Source organism: Brassica rapa, chromosome A07 (genome assembly GCF_000309985.2).
Source record: "Brassica rapa cultivar Chiifu-401-42 chromosome A07, CAAS_Brap_v3.01, whole genome shotgun sequence".
NCBI lineage: Eukaryota > Viridiplantae > Streptophyta > Magnoliopsida > Brassicales > Brassicaceae > Brassica > Brassica rapa.
Genome location: NC_024801.2, coordinates 6476487 through 6491184, shown reverse-complemented (window position 1 = coordinate 6491184; position 14698 = coordinate 6476487). Strand labels below are relative to the sequence as shown.

At 43.4% G+C, this 14698-nt stretch overlaps 1 protein-coding gene across 1 annotated transcript; it reads left to right on the top strand.

Annotated features, from left to right (window-relative positions):
* The first annotated feature begins 13551 nt into the window (after window positions 1-13551).
* On the top strand, window positions 13552-14698 carry LOC103849383. Its single transcript, XM_009126153.3, has 3 exons — window positions 13552-13745; window positions 13966-14172; window positions 14271-14698. The coding sequence occupies exons 1-3, from the start codon at window positions 13682-13684 to the stop codon at window positions 14540-14542; spliced, it is 543 nt and encodes a 180-aa protein (XP_009124401.1). The 5' UTR covers window positions 13552-13681; the 3' UTR covers window positions 14543-14698.

Below are 14698 nucleotides of genomic sequence, written 5' to 3'. Positions count from 1 at the left end.
GTCGCTACGTAACAACCGATCGCCCGTCCTGCTCGGTCGCTATGTAGCGACCGAGATTTCCCGAAATGTCGAATACAACATGAATCCATGCATTTTCGTCTACTCTTTGATGCTATCTCCCGAAGACCGTAGCAAACCCATTTCATGTTTCTCGACATTTGAAGTCATCAATCAAACTTTATGATAAAAACCGCGGAAATTTTGTTTTTATTGAAAGAAACCGTAATAAACGCTTCGAGCCAAAAGACGGGCAAAAGGGACCTAAGACATGACTCGAAGCCCACTTTACGATTTCTTAACCAAAAACCTGTAAACCGTAGGACGGTTTACGCTTGGTTCGCAAGGAAAGATAAATGTCAAGTTTCCCCGGATAAATACGAAGTTTTGGAAGATAATTACGAAATGGAATATCTCCATTTTTTGGCTATGACGGCTTAAGGGCAGAAGGGGAAAAGCGTAAACCGACCTAGGAGCGAGTATATAAAGAGTCCTAGGCGAGAGGCATGAGGAGGACCTTTTTCAGAGAAAACTTAGCACTTAGACCAATGAGGCAACTTTCCGTTTTTGTTATTTTGAGCTGCGACTCAATTAGGTTTAGCCGTCTTAGGGTTGTTAGAACTAGGAATCTCGCCGACGGCTCTGGAGCCCAGGCTTATTACCTTGTTGTAAATGCTCATACGCAAATTCAGAATAAGACTTCTCTTTGCTCTCTTTTTACGATTCCATATACTTTATCGGTGTTATCTCGTGTTCTGATTGCTTGGCGTTTGGTATTAGCAGATACCTGGGACCTCTGGGAAATTAAGGTTTTCCTAGTTTCCTAATTTAAACGGAAATCGATAGTGTGAATTTCGGTTCTCACAGTTTGGCACTAGAAGGAGGGGGGTACGGATCAATCTAATTCTCAACCACATCACGCTCAACCAGACATGTTAACTGACGACTCGGACAACGTGGAAACTCCTCTCAATGGAGGAAGCGGCACTGACTCCACACTCCAGCAGCGGACGTATCTGCGGCCAACGCACCAGCCAACGCCGTGACGCTCGAGGAGTTTAAAAAGATGTTCGCCACCTATGAAAAAAGGTCGGAAGAACAAGATAAGCTCATAAACACCTTGACCAAACAGGTCGAAACCTTAACGGCAAGGACTCGAGCAATCCGTCCCCGTGGAACCACGAAAGTTTGCGGGAAAAGACTTGTCGGGGTCAAAATCGGTCACAACGGAAGCAATGTCTGAAAGTCCGTAAAAATCAGCATGAACGTTTTTACGAAAACTAATCTTCGTAAAGATATCTTTGCGAAGAGCCTTGCGGTAAAATCTTGTTCAAATCTCAATCGAACCACTAAATAGCGATTGTCCAAAGCCAACGGACATGTATCCAAATCGGCTGCGGACAAGCTCGGGTTTGGAAATCGGACGGCGGAAAATCCAAGCTAGATCGATACGCGGCGACCAAGCATGCATACAGCTCGGTCGCTACGTAGCGACCGAGAGTCTGTCCCGCTCGGTCGCTACGCAGCGACCGAGATCGAGCCAAGCTCGGTCGCTACGTAGAAACCGAGCGTCCGTTCCGCTCGGTCGCTACGTAGCGACCGAGCTCTTTCGAAACGTCGATTCGACCCCAATCCATGCACTCTCGTCTATCCTTAGATGCTATGTCCCGAAGACCGTAGAAAACTCAGTTCATGTTTTTCGCCATTCTAAATCATCGATCAAACTTTGCGGATAAAACCGCGGAAAGTTCGTTCTTTATCGAAAGAAGGCGCAGTAAACGCTTCGAGTCGGAAGACGGCCCAAAGGGACCTAAAACACGATTCGAGGCCCATCCTACGACTCCTTAACCAAAAGTTTGTAAACCGTAGCACGGTTTACGCTTGGCGTGCAAGGAAGGATAAATGTCAAGTTTCCGCGGATAAATACGAAATTTTGAGGATAATTACGAAGATAGGAAAAAATGGAATATCTCCATTTTATGCTATGACGGCTTAAGGACAGAAGAGTAAAAGCGTAAACCGACCTTGGAGCTAATATATAAGGAGTCCTAGGCGAGAGGCATGAGGGACAGTTTTTTAGACTCGAAATTCTCTGAACTTAGAAACTTTAGGCTTTATTCTCGACAAGTTCGGTTTCTATGACTGGCACTCAATTACTAGACGAACTCGCCCAGGCAGTTCGATCTCTTGTCCAGATCTATCAATTGAACTACGTTCGGCTTGATCCTCGAAAGGGGTACGTAGGCAGCCTTTAATAAGGTTCAGTCCGAAATCAAATAAAAACCTTTTATGTATCTATTTCGTCTTTTTATATCGAGCTGCGACTCAACAAGGTTTGAGCTATTAGGCCGCTAGAACTAAGTAACTCGCGGACAGCCTTTACGGCCAAAGCTTTTATGATCTCTTGTAATGATCGCAACGCTCTTACGCGGACTCGAAATAAGATCTACTGTTTTCTCTAAACTCGTTTGTTATCTTTTCATGATTTCCGCATATATTTGGTCACTTGTTGTTGGCTCTCGCAGAGATCCCGGATCTCTGGGAAATTAGGGTTTTCCTAGTTTCCCAATTTAAACGGAAATCGACAGTGCGAATTTTGGTTCCCACAGTTTGGCGCTAGAAGGAGGGGGGGGGGGTACGGATTACTCTAACTCATAGCCGCAAAACGCTTGATCAAAACAATGTCTGGAGATACGAAAGATAAAATCGCAGCTCGCAACAACGCTGGTAAGACAACCCCAGCCGCCAGTGCGCCTATGGCCAACGCTTACGCAAACACCATAGTGCCTAAAAGAAAATCGGAAAAACCTAGCCGCGACTTTTCGCCAACATGAAGTGCAATGAAACGAGCTCACGATTTCTCTTTCTGAAAATGAAGGGAAACGATAAATCTTATCAAACCCCGTAAGTTTGGCTCATTACCGAACAAAAGAAATCTCAATGCGTAAGGGTTTTACCAAAACACGTTTTCTGAAAATATTTCGGAAAGGTAAAACTCGTTCTCCCAAAAACCGCTGAAAAACCCCTAGGCTAATCGTGGAAAAAGGAAACACAAGAAATCGATTACACAGCTCGGTCACTACGTAGCGACCGAGCACGCACACCGCTCGGTCGCTACGTAGCAGCCGAGCACGCACACCCCTCGGTTGCTACGTAGCGACCGAGCACGCACACCGCTCGGTCGCTACGTAGCGACCGAGCTCAAGCCAACACTTCACTGGCTACGTGGCGACCGGTAAGGCCTCAGAAAGGTCCTCCTTTGGGTTCTGTTTTTAATCCTCGTCAAGACGCTTTTTGTTTCGTCTCAATCAGAGTTTCCGTTGAGATTTTACGACGAAAACAAGTAGGACTGTTCTTGGCTCTCCTCCACTCGCTATGTTGACGGAGAACACATGTTCCCGCTACTATTCATCTAAAAGAAAAAGCCAAACCTCTTGGTTCCGGCTCCCAGCTTTTAGGTTCCGGCTCCCAGGTTCCCGATCTTTGGTTGCTCACCTTATATGGTGGTCAAATCCAATGACTTCATGAAAAATCAAGCTCCGACAACCTTACTACCGCTTTTCCTGGCAATGTACCCTGATATACTTCTAAAGGAATCTGAGGCAACGTGCTTATCAAGATTCCCAAGGCTATGGGCCTCTACATGTTTCCAAGAGTATGCACCTCTATAAGCTTCTAAAGAAATATTTCAAAGGTCACGTGCCATCATAAACCTCTGAGGAAGACACGACCACGAGGTAAGTAGGGGCAAATGAGCTAAGCGTTAACCCAAGGGGCAACACGAATCAACAAATCCCATCAACATGCCTATGGCAAAGGATATTCAAGACGAGGCGACAAGTCTTCGAATGACGTCCAGAAAACGCTGGGAGTGGCTCGCCCAAGCGGGGGTAGAGAACAGCTTGGACGCATCATTAAATGATATCGTAAATGCTGAGAGTGGCTCACCTAAGCGGAAGCAGAGAGCAGCTAGAACAAGTCATTTAACAACGTCTACAAAAGGAGGAAATCTAAGGAATATAAGATAAGCAACATCTATGGATGATCAATAACAGAAATGGATTAACTATCTCCTGGTACGCGATAGAATACGCCAACCCCTGCTATCCAAACGACGGATTCCGACTTCAGATCAGATCAATTCCTACCTCTGAGTCAATTTGGGCTCGGGGTCTTAGAAGATCATTCAAGCCCTCCGAAGAAAGCCCACAGACGGAGAACTGCTATCACTACATCTGATAGAACAGGAGCACACAGAGAGCGCTGCCCAAATCGAAAAGCTAGCCCTCTATCATCCACAACAGCCATGAAGTTACAACCTTACTTCCAGGCTCATCCGTTCATGGTGGTATTGTCATTACGTCGAAAGTATTGCCCCATCATCCAGAAGTACAACGGAAGTAGGCCGAGCGGGCAGAGGAGCTCACTAACTTCCAGGAACCTCCAGGTTTCGGGAGGATAAATCCTACAACCTTCGGGTTCCAGGAACCTCCAGGCTTCAGGATGATATTTCCCACAATCTCCGGGCTTCGAGAAGATACATTCAAGATTTCCATCCCTCCAAGCTCATGCTACAGGTCTAAGGACCCTACATCCGGCAGACAAATCTCAACACTCAGTGAAGCACTAGAAACTCCATCTCTGTCAAACCCCACATCACTAAGAGAGATCTACATAGGTTATAAGCCTTGAAAGAAAAATTTGTCCACTGAAACTCAAGATCAAGGTCCCGAATCCTGCAAAATCACCTTCGAACAGATCCAGAACCTGGGAATATTTACCAAGACCCTGGTCTATCGTCTGGAAAAACGACTCTTCTCTAGGTTCAAACATGGCCCATACCTAAGAAGAACTCGGAAAAGGGGCATTACAGAAGAAATGTCCTGTCCACGATAAGCATGCTGAGATGGAACGACTCCGGTTGACCAAAGTGCAAAGGTTATCTCCCTACTTCACCTATGAAATCGAAAGATAAGGGGAAAACTATTGGGAGTAAATAATTTTGGAAGATATTGCTCCAGCTTCCGGGCAGGACCCCGGTCTCCAGATACCCGCAAGTAGAGGCTCAGGCTCCGACCCACGCTTACATCCCTGCCTCCGGGAAAACTTGGAAAAGATCATACAGAAGAGAGATTTTTTCACGCGAAAGGATCTAACCCAGATTCTGACTACTAAAGACCAATGAAAGGGATTACTAGATCCTATGATCTTGCGGATAAGTGGAGAACCCACACATATGGCGCATGGAAAATATTTGACAAAGGCAGGAATGGGCTAGCACAAGCCATAGTATGCGGTCAAATATAGTACTCCTGCATGAAAGCTCGAGAGCCTACTCTCATGCAGGAGACAGAGCATATTACATATAATGCAAAGTACTGCCTGAGGAGCCTACACGCTCACTCTCAGGCAGGGAGCATATTAGGTATAATGCACAGTACTGCCTGAGGAGCTTACGCGCTTACTATCAGGCAGGGAGCATATTACATATAATGCAAAGTACTGTCTGAGGAGCTTACGCGCTTACTCTAAGGCAGGGAGCATATTACATATAATGCAAAGTACTGCCTGAGGAGCTTACGCGCTTACTCTCAGGCAGGGAGCATATTACATAATGTTAGGGGATTTTTGTGTAGGATCTTTGTGAGCAGAATGATGGACAAGGGTGATATTCATATAGATTTAGAGAGAAATAGACTTGAAGAGATGGTTTATTAGATATAACAAGCTTGAACTACAATGTATTGAGTAAGAACCCTAGTTCTAGCAGCCTATCCTTAATCTCTAAATCTTGAAGTCTCGATCCCTTGCTCTAGGGTTTAGGCTCCCCTTATATATTCGCTTTAGGTCGGCTTTAGTCGGTTGGAGTAGGTTAAACTCTTACATATTCGGAAATATGGAAGGTTCTCCTTATCAGAAGTTTTCCTTTTCCTGGAGGAAGGGGGTGGTCCCTGGGACCGGACCCGGAGTGCTTCCAAGTGGGGACCCGTGGTGTCTCTTAGCGGGGACCCAGAGGCCAGTGTCCAGCCTGGGGTCTGGAGGAATTCAATACCCGAGTATTTTTCCCCCACAGTTTGCCCCATATATATTGCTCGATTTCATCATCGAACTCGGGGAATAACCTGTGCACTTAAGTCAACCGGAGTTGCTCATTCTCAGCAGGCTTCCCCTAGGTAGGATATCGCTCTAGTAATCCTGCTATCCCGGGTTCCTCTCAGGCTGGAGCCATACTCTGAACCCAGGGGAAGACCAGTTCCCTTGTAATAGACCGGGGTCTGGCGCTATCTTCTCGAACCGCTGATTTCTTGTTGAAGATGGAGAAGCTCGGGGCTTTTAGCGGTGCCTTGAAGATGGTGGATCCTGGAGCTCTAATTATTAGGGGATTTTTTTTGTAGGATCTTTGTGAGTACCACAGAACAATGGACAAGGCTGGTATTTGTATTGATTTTTAGAGATACAGTAGAGATAAAGACTTGAAGATACATTTTATTGAGTAGACAAACTAGGATAACAATGATTTGAGTAAGAACCCTAATTCTAGCCGTCTAGCTCTAGCCTTTAAGTCTTGAAGTGTCGATCCCTTGCTTTAGGGTTTAGGTTCCCAATATATAGTCTCTTACGGCAGGCCTTAGTCGGTTGGAGTAGGTTAAACTCTTCCATATTCGAAAATATGGAAGGTTCTACTTCGTAGTGGGGACCCGGGGTGCCTCTTAGCGGGGACCAAGAGGCCGGTGTCCTGCCTGGGTCTGGAGAAATTCAAACCTGAGTACTTTTCCCCAACAGTTTGGCCCTTATTGCTCGATTTCATCATCGAACTCGGGGAATAACATGTGCACTCAAGTAAATCGGAGTTGCTCATTCTCAGCAGGCTTCCCTTAGGCAGGACACCGCTCCAGTGAAACGACGATCCCGAGTTCCACTCAGGCCGGAACCGCACTCTGAATTCTGGGGAGGACCGGTTCCCTTATACCAGACCAAGGTCTGGCGCTATTTTTTGAACCGCTGATTTCTTGTCGAAGATGGAGAAGCTATGGGCTTCTTATGGCGTCTTGAAGACGGCGGAGCCTGGGGCTTCGGTTATTTCCGAAGAAGAGGCCTGAATGCTTGATGCGTAGGAACATATTTGGAGGCTGGCGCTCGTTTGGTTGATGGTACTAGGTGCTCTTTGTTGGGGTAAAAAATGGTTACGTCGAAGTTAACATTCAAATGTCCGTAAAAAAATAAGCAAGAACGTTTTTACGAAAAGTAAATCTTCGAAAAAGATTTGTTTTTACGAAGAATCTTGCGGAGAAAACACGTTCACGAAACATCGGAGAAAGATTCAAACAAGGTCGCCGCGTAGCAACCGACCCGCACACGAGCTGGTCATTACGTAGCGACCTAGCTCAGACAAAGCACGGTTGCTACGCAGCAACCGAGCACGCACACGGCTCTGTCGCTACGTAGCGACCGAGCTCAGTCCAAGCTAGCACGCGCACGGCTCGGTCGCTACGTAGCGACCGAGCTCTTTTAAAACATTGATACGACACGAATCCATGCATTCTCGTCTACTCTTTAATGCTATCTCCCAAAAACCATAGCTAAACCATTTCATGTTTTTCGTCACTCGGAGTCATCAATCAAACTTTTACGATAAAAACCGCGGGAAGTTTGTTTTTATCGAAGAAACCGTAATAAACATTTCAAGTCAAAGACGGCCCAAGGAGGCCTAAAACACAGCTCGAAGCCCACTTACAATTTCTTAACCAAAAGACCATAAGCCGTATGACGGTTTATGCTTGGTTCGTAAGAAAATGTTAAATGTCAAGTTTCCGCGGATAAATCTGAAGTTTCCGAAGATAATCACGAAGATCGGGAAAAACGGAATATCTCCATTTTTAAGCTATGACGGCTTAAGGGCAGAAGAGGAAAAGTGTAAACCGACCTAGGAGCGAGTATATAAGGAGTCCTAGGCAAAAGGCAGAAGGGGAGAACTTTTTCACAGCAAACTTAGCACTTAGAGCGATTTTAGGTAATTTTCCGTTTTTGTTATTCGAGCTGCGACTCAATTAGGTTTTGGCCGTCTTAGGGTTTTTAGAATTAGGAATCTCGCCGACAGCTCTCGTAGCCCAGGCACTTACCTTGTTGCAAACGCTCAAACGCAGATTCGAAATAAGAACTATATTGCTCTCTTTTTTTATTTCTTATTTTATTATTGTTCTCGTTTCCTGTTCTGATTGCTTGGCGTGTAGTATTAGCAGATATCCGGGACCTCTGGGAAACTAGGGTTCTCCTAGTTTCCTAATTTAAATGGAAATCGGTAGTGCGAATTTTGGTTCCCACAGTTTGGCGCTAGAAGGGGCGGGGGGTACGGATCAATCTAACCTGCAAAAACCACTCAACGATCAGAAACAATATGCGAAACTCGATCTGCGCGAACGTAATCAAATTCAAGGGGGAGCAACGGCCAATCAGGCCAAACCTCACAACGATCTCCTTGTTATCGAGTTAACGATTCATGACATCGATATCGCTAGGATATTAATCGATACTGGAAGTTCGGTTGATATCATCTCTAATGATACTCTCGAGAAAATGAAGATCGATCCATCCGAGATCGTCGAAAATCCTAGCCCGCTAGTGGGGCTCTCGGGAGAAGCCACCATAGCTTTCGGATCGATTTTTCGCGCGGTCAAAGCTGGGACCATGACGAAAGTCACAGATTTTTTAGTCGTAGACCGCCTTGCGTCTTATAACGTTATGATGGGTACGCCGTTGTTGAATTCCATGCGCGCGATCCCGTCAACATACCACCTTTGCCTCAAGTTGAGTCGCAGCTCAATAACAAGAGATGAAAAAGACACGGAAAAAGGTTTTGATTTGATTTCAAACTGAACCTTATGAAAGGCTGCCTACGTGATAGACCATGGATTTGACCCGCTTTCACCCATGTTTTATAGGTGTTTTTACTACTAATTATTATATTATAGAGTCTATTTATTATATTTATAAGATCAGGAGTGATTTGGAGCAAGCACCCGAGATGACCATCAAGCTCGACCATCGGTCAAAATTGAGGAACAAATATCGATCGATGTTCACATCAGAATATCGATCGACAGTGAAGCGCGCAGAAAGCCCGTTTGGTCACAGCCGACGTGAAGCCCAACTCTTCACCAATTTACAAGATTACCCCTGATGAGTTTTAACCTAATTATATAAGTTTTGCCACAATGTTAGAGACAAAAGGGGGTGCTTTCTTGTGTTTCTAGTTTTACTATTATCAGTAAAGGGTTTTTAGGATTTTGATAGATTGGAGAGAAGATTCAAAGTTATATCTGTGATTGGAACTCCATTAATATCTATTTACTATTCTAATGAAGTTTTCTTACCTAATTGATGTTATGAATTGCTTGGTCAGGTCTGAGTAGTTTCATTGTTAGATTTTAGGTTTTAAATAGGTTATGAGGGATTAGCCCCAACTATAGATTGCTGAGTTGTGATAATAATCATTAGGATTGTCATTAATGCCTGATTCTAGATTAGCTACCTAGAACTTGCCCTAGGATTGTTAGATAAAAGCGATAGCTTCATTCTCATCCTGAAACTATTTTAATTGAGCTAAGTTTCTTGCTAAGAGTAATGCAAGAGCTGATCTAGTGAGCTTAGTGAGCATCATTCAACCCGCGCATAAAGCTTAACTAGAAGTGAGTCGATCGATATCCATACTGGATAGTCGATCGGTTGAGTGAAAGGTGTATCGATCGATATCCCTATAGGATAATCCATTGACACTTGCTATTGATCGAACACACTTGTTTAGGTCATTAGATCTAGTTAATAGACAAGTCCAAAAACGCGAGAGCTGATTGACTTGTTGCTTAGTAGTTGAGCTCTACATTATCGTGCATGCAACTGATTAGGCATCTGTAGGATTATAATTTCAAGTTTCCTGAATAAAAACCTTAAGTCTAGCTATCTACTTTTAACCACCAAAACCTCAACCAATCAATCGAGCAATTACTTGTTCAACAAAACTGCAAATTTACATTTTAATCATTAAACCATCCAGCTTAACAAATTCCATTAGATTTATTAGGTTCCCTAGCTCCTTGTGGATTCAATCCCTAAGTACTACAATTGAATCTCTTATTTGAGAGAGTAAATTCACTCTTTAGGGTAATTTGAGTGATATCAAATTTGGCGCCGTTGCCAGGGAGCTTTGATCGCCTATTAGATTTAATTTTGTTATGTTTCTGACATAAGTTTTTTTTCTTGGATTTTCAGGTACAAGCCCAGCAGTACCAGAAGCAACAAGGAAACTCAACTGCTATTCTCACCAGATCCTGCAAGTTTGGAGCGTTCAATCCGCAAAGAGGTCGCTCCTCATCGATCGACAACAACACTTGTTTGTCGCTCGATTCTCGTCAACCACCGTCGACCCAGGCACTAGTCCCTTCGACCGATACTCGCTCACCACTGTCGACCGATACTCGCTCACCACTGTCGACCGAAGACCCATCTCCCGTCGACCGACATCCTCCATCTGACATCGATCGATACTTCAATCCGGACATCGATCAATACTGAGCCGCGAGACATGGTTGCAACTTTGATTCTTGTACGTGATGAGAGAGGAGACATGTATGACCAAGAATGTCATCTACGTAATGCAACATGTTAGAGGATTGACGCTCAGGCGGCTGCAATCCCTGGGCCCGATACTGATGCTACAGGATCTCTCTACCTGTAGATGAGGCCGCTCGACCCAGAACATTGGCTGACTATAACCGTCCAGATCAGTTCTACACTAACAGATCAGCCATTCGACCTCCAACTATTCAGAGGGATTTCGAGTTGAAGCCGCAGTACTACACACTCGTGGGACACACACCCTGGGAACCTAGCATCTAGCAGCAGCATCAAGAACAGTGACTTTGAGAGGAAGAGATATGCCACCATCCTTGGGAATGATCAGATGGATGAAGTGAAGGCAAAGCTAGACAGTGTTCACAAGCTTCTCTGGAAGCAGGTCTGCTTGGTTGAAGATGCAGAGGCTGTAGACACAGAGGGTAGAGCAGAGGAAGCAGGTGTGAACTTCATCAGTCGAACTGGATTCCAAGGTTCTGGAAACCAGGGTGGAAACAGAAACTCCAATGAAAATTGTGGCAATTTCCACCAGAGTTCGCAGCACCAGAAACCCTAAATCAACAACTACATCAACAACATGGGTTATGGAAGCTCCTACTACCAGAAGCCACCACCGCCAACTCAAGAGAGCAAGATTGAGGATATGCTTGATAGAGTTCTCGAGGGACAGCAGCGCATGACAGTGGACTTCAATGTGAAGATTGATTTTGTCTACACCAACCTGAACACAAAGTTTGATATTTTGAGCACTCATGTGAAGAAGCTGGAGATGCAGGTTGTTCAGACAGGAGAAGTTGTTAAGAGGCATGGAAGCCTTGACTAGAGGGATAGCAGATGATGTGATGAAGCACGACGTGAATGCCATCATTGGGGATGATTTCTGGCAAACGGTGAAAGAAGAGAAGCTGCAAGAAGGAGATTTCGAACTAGATAGTCTGATGAGTTTCGGAAGATCACATTGGTGTCGATCGACGCCAAGCCACAAACATTGGTCGTCAGAAGTCACCCAAAACCAATCAACATCCACTCCTGGACATCGGTCGACACCACCAATGGAGTCAATCGCATCTTGCAATGCCGTGAGGATAATGACTCACGAGGAGTTCACAGCAAAGCACCCACATCCGCGCAGCCCTGTCTACGTGAAAATCGATCGACATTCTGACCCCATCATCGATCGACATCAGGAGACAGCCATCGATCGACACCAGCCAGCACCCATCGATCGACGAGCACCTATTACGTACCGAGTTCAGATGCTGAAGATAGATGTTGCACGTCTTAATGCACTCAGGCCCAAACCCAAACCTTCAGAAAACCCACCAGAGGCCGTCAGGACACCTTCCGATGATAGAGTAGATCCTATGGAAGTTGATAGGGTTCCTACGGGAAGAACCCTAAGGAAAAAAAGGAAAAAGTGGAGAAACATCTGAAGAGGGGGGCTAATGAAAAGGAAAATGAAAGTTTCCGAAAAAGAGTCTTCAGGATTCCTCTGGATAAGACATTCGATGAGGCTTATTTTACCCACAAATTGTGGATGTTCTTCAGAGAAACCAGAGAGACAGAAGAAGACATTAGGTGAATGTTCTGTGAAGCTAGAGAACAGACGAGGAAGAGGGTTACATTAGAGAAGAAGAGTGATTCTGGGCAATTTGCAATACCATGCACAGTGAAGGGTATTGAATTCCCACATGCCTTGTGCGACCCATGAGCATCAGTCAGCATCCTACCTAGGATCATAGCAGACCATATGGGTCTGCAGGTGGAGCCTTCCAAGGAATTGTTCACTTTTGTGGATTGTTCTCAAAGAAACTCAGGAGGAATTGTGAGAGACCTAGAGGTGCAGATTGGTAATGCCCTAGTTCCAGTAGATTTTCAAGTCTTGGACATCAATCTGAACTCGAACTCTTCTCTATTACTTGGGAGAGCCTTCTTGTCAACAGTGGGAGCAGTGCACAACTTGCAAACCAACCGGTTGTGCCTAACGCTCATAGATCCTCATTTCCACTACAACCCTATTCCAGTCAAGAAGCTACATACGATCTACAAAGAATCAAATTATTAAATATGTAAATTAAAAAAAATTATATAGAATAGTGTTAATTTGTTTTTGTTTTTTAAGTTTTAAAGCTTAATTTAAAATATCAAATTTAAATAAATAATATACACACATTTAAATAAATTATAGAAACTAAAAAAATATGAATATGATCATTGTTTTTTGTGAAATAAAATTTTTATAAAAAAAAATAAATATCATTTTGAAATGACACATTAAAATCAAGTAGTTTTTACGCGGAAAATGAGCATTTAAATCCTCAACTATTTGAAATCAGCAAGTTTAATACTGAACTAGTACTTGCATGATTTTATTTCCCAACTAATAGTTGGCTTGGCAAATTAGTGACTAAGAAAATCAACGGTTAAGTCAATGACTAGTATCATTAATTTTATATCAATTTTCCTCGTTATTGAACCTGAAAAACTCGAAATCTATAAATTTAAATCCTAACTTTGAGTGAAAACGATTTCCAGCGATGGAAAAGACGATTTCCGGTGATGAGAGAGAAAATCCGACCCAATCACGGAAACAAATATCATCGGAGATCGCCTTTTCCATCGCCAAAAATCGTCTTCATTCAAAATTGGGGTTTGAATTTGAGAATTTTGAGTTTTTCAGGTTTAATGGCAAAGATAATCGATATAAAAGTAACGAGTATCGTATGGTTGACTTTTTCAGTCACCAATTTGCCAAGTCAACTATTAGTTGGAGAATAAAATCGTGCAAACAATACTTTGATATTAAACTTGCGCATTTCAAATAGTTAAATATTTAAATACTCATTTTCCCAGTGTTTAAGAGATTATTTCACCATTTAATTTGTTTTACAAATGTGATATCTGGGGGGCCTGGCCCAATAGAAAACACATGGGCCTTTATACATAGATAGACGCATAGGAGGAGGTTGCGGCAGCTTTAACCCTAAGTCTCTTATCGGCAGCAAAATTTTCCACGAAGAGGCTTCTCCTATTTTCTTGCTCGCAGAGTCGAACCATGTCCACGGGCACCGACGAAACGATGGACAGACTTTTCCCCAAGCCACAAAGAAAAGAGATGTGTAAGATCGATCCCTTTCTCGAAATTGTTTGTCTGGTACATAATGATTAGATTTCATCCGATCCATTTGTCATAATAAAATTTCGTTCGTACATGTGATTAATTAGACATAGAATAGATTTCTTCTGATCGACCTGTTAGATTATTGACAAAATTTCTTGTTTTCACGAAATTTTATTTTTTGTTTCATAAGTGTGTCTTGATATTCCTTCTACTCGCAGTGCGCTCCACGTATGTTATGTTCGACGCGGAGGATTTCTCAATCCCTGATCCTCTTTTGTTTAAAAAGAATATCGTAACAGCTATTGAGAAAGAAGGTTATCGAGGGCGGATTAAAATCAACGGTTACTTTGGCCTAAAGATAACCATCCCCCAAGATTTGCTTGACCAATATTTGGAAGCCGGAATTTATTCTAAAATATTTGAAGGTGTTTTACGCTTTACTTACCCCTCTTTTCTCACTATCTTTCTATCTCTTTGTTTTTCTTCCTTTTTATGTATATATATGTTGATCTTACTATTCCAGGGGACAGAGTTGCTCGAATGAACATGATGTTAGTGGAGCTTCTTTTCTGGGCAATGAGCCATTATCCTGCAGGAACAAATGTGCTGATAATCACAAAAAACCAAAAAATCCTAGAAGAACACAAGGTCCGGGATATTATTGAAGCTTTGGCAGTGAGAGATTTCTATTTTGCCATTGAACATCCTGATACCTTCTTTCCGCCAGCAGCATGTGCCGAAAGTTCTGAGCTATTTATTCCAATAGCTACCAGAAAGAGGACGTTTGATGGATGAATAACTAACTCAAGACTTTATTAATATGATGATGTCGTTTTACATTTTATTTTATGAGTACTTTAGCAACCTATGTGGGAAGGGTACCAAACAATTTACAAGAAATATCTTTATCCCTATCTCTCTCGTCTGTACTATTACTCTCTCCTTTCATGA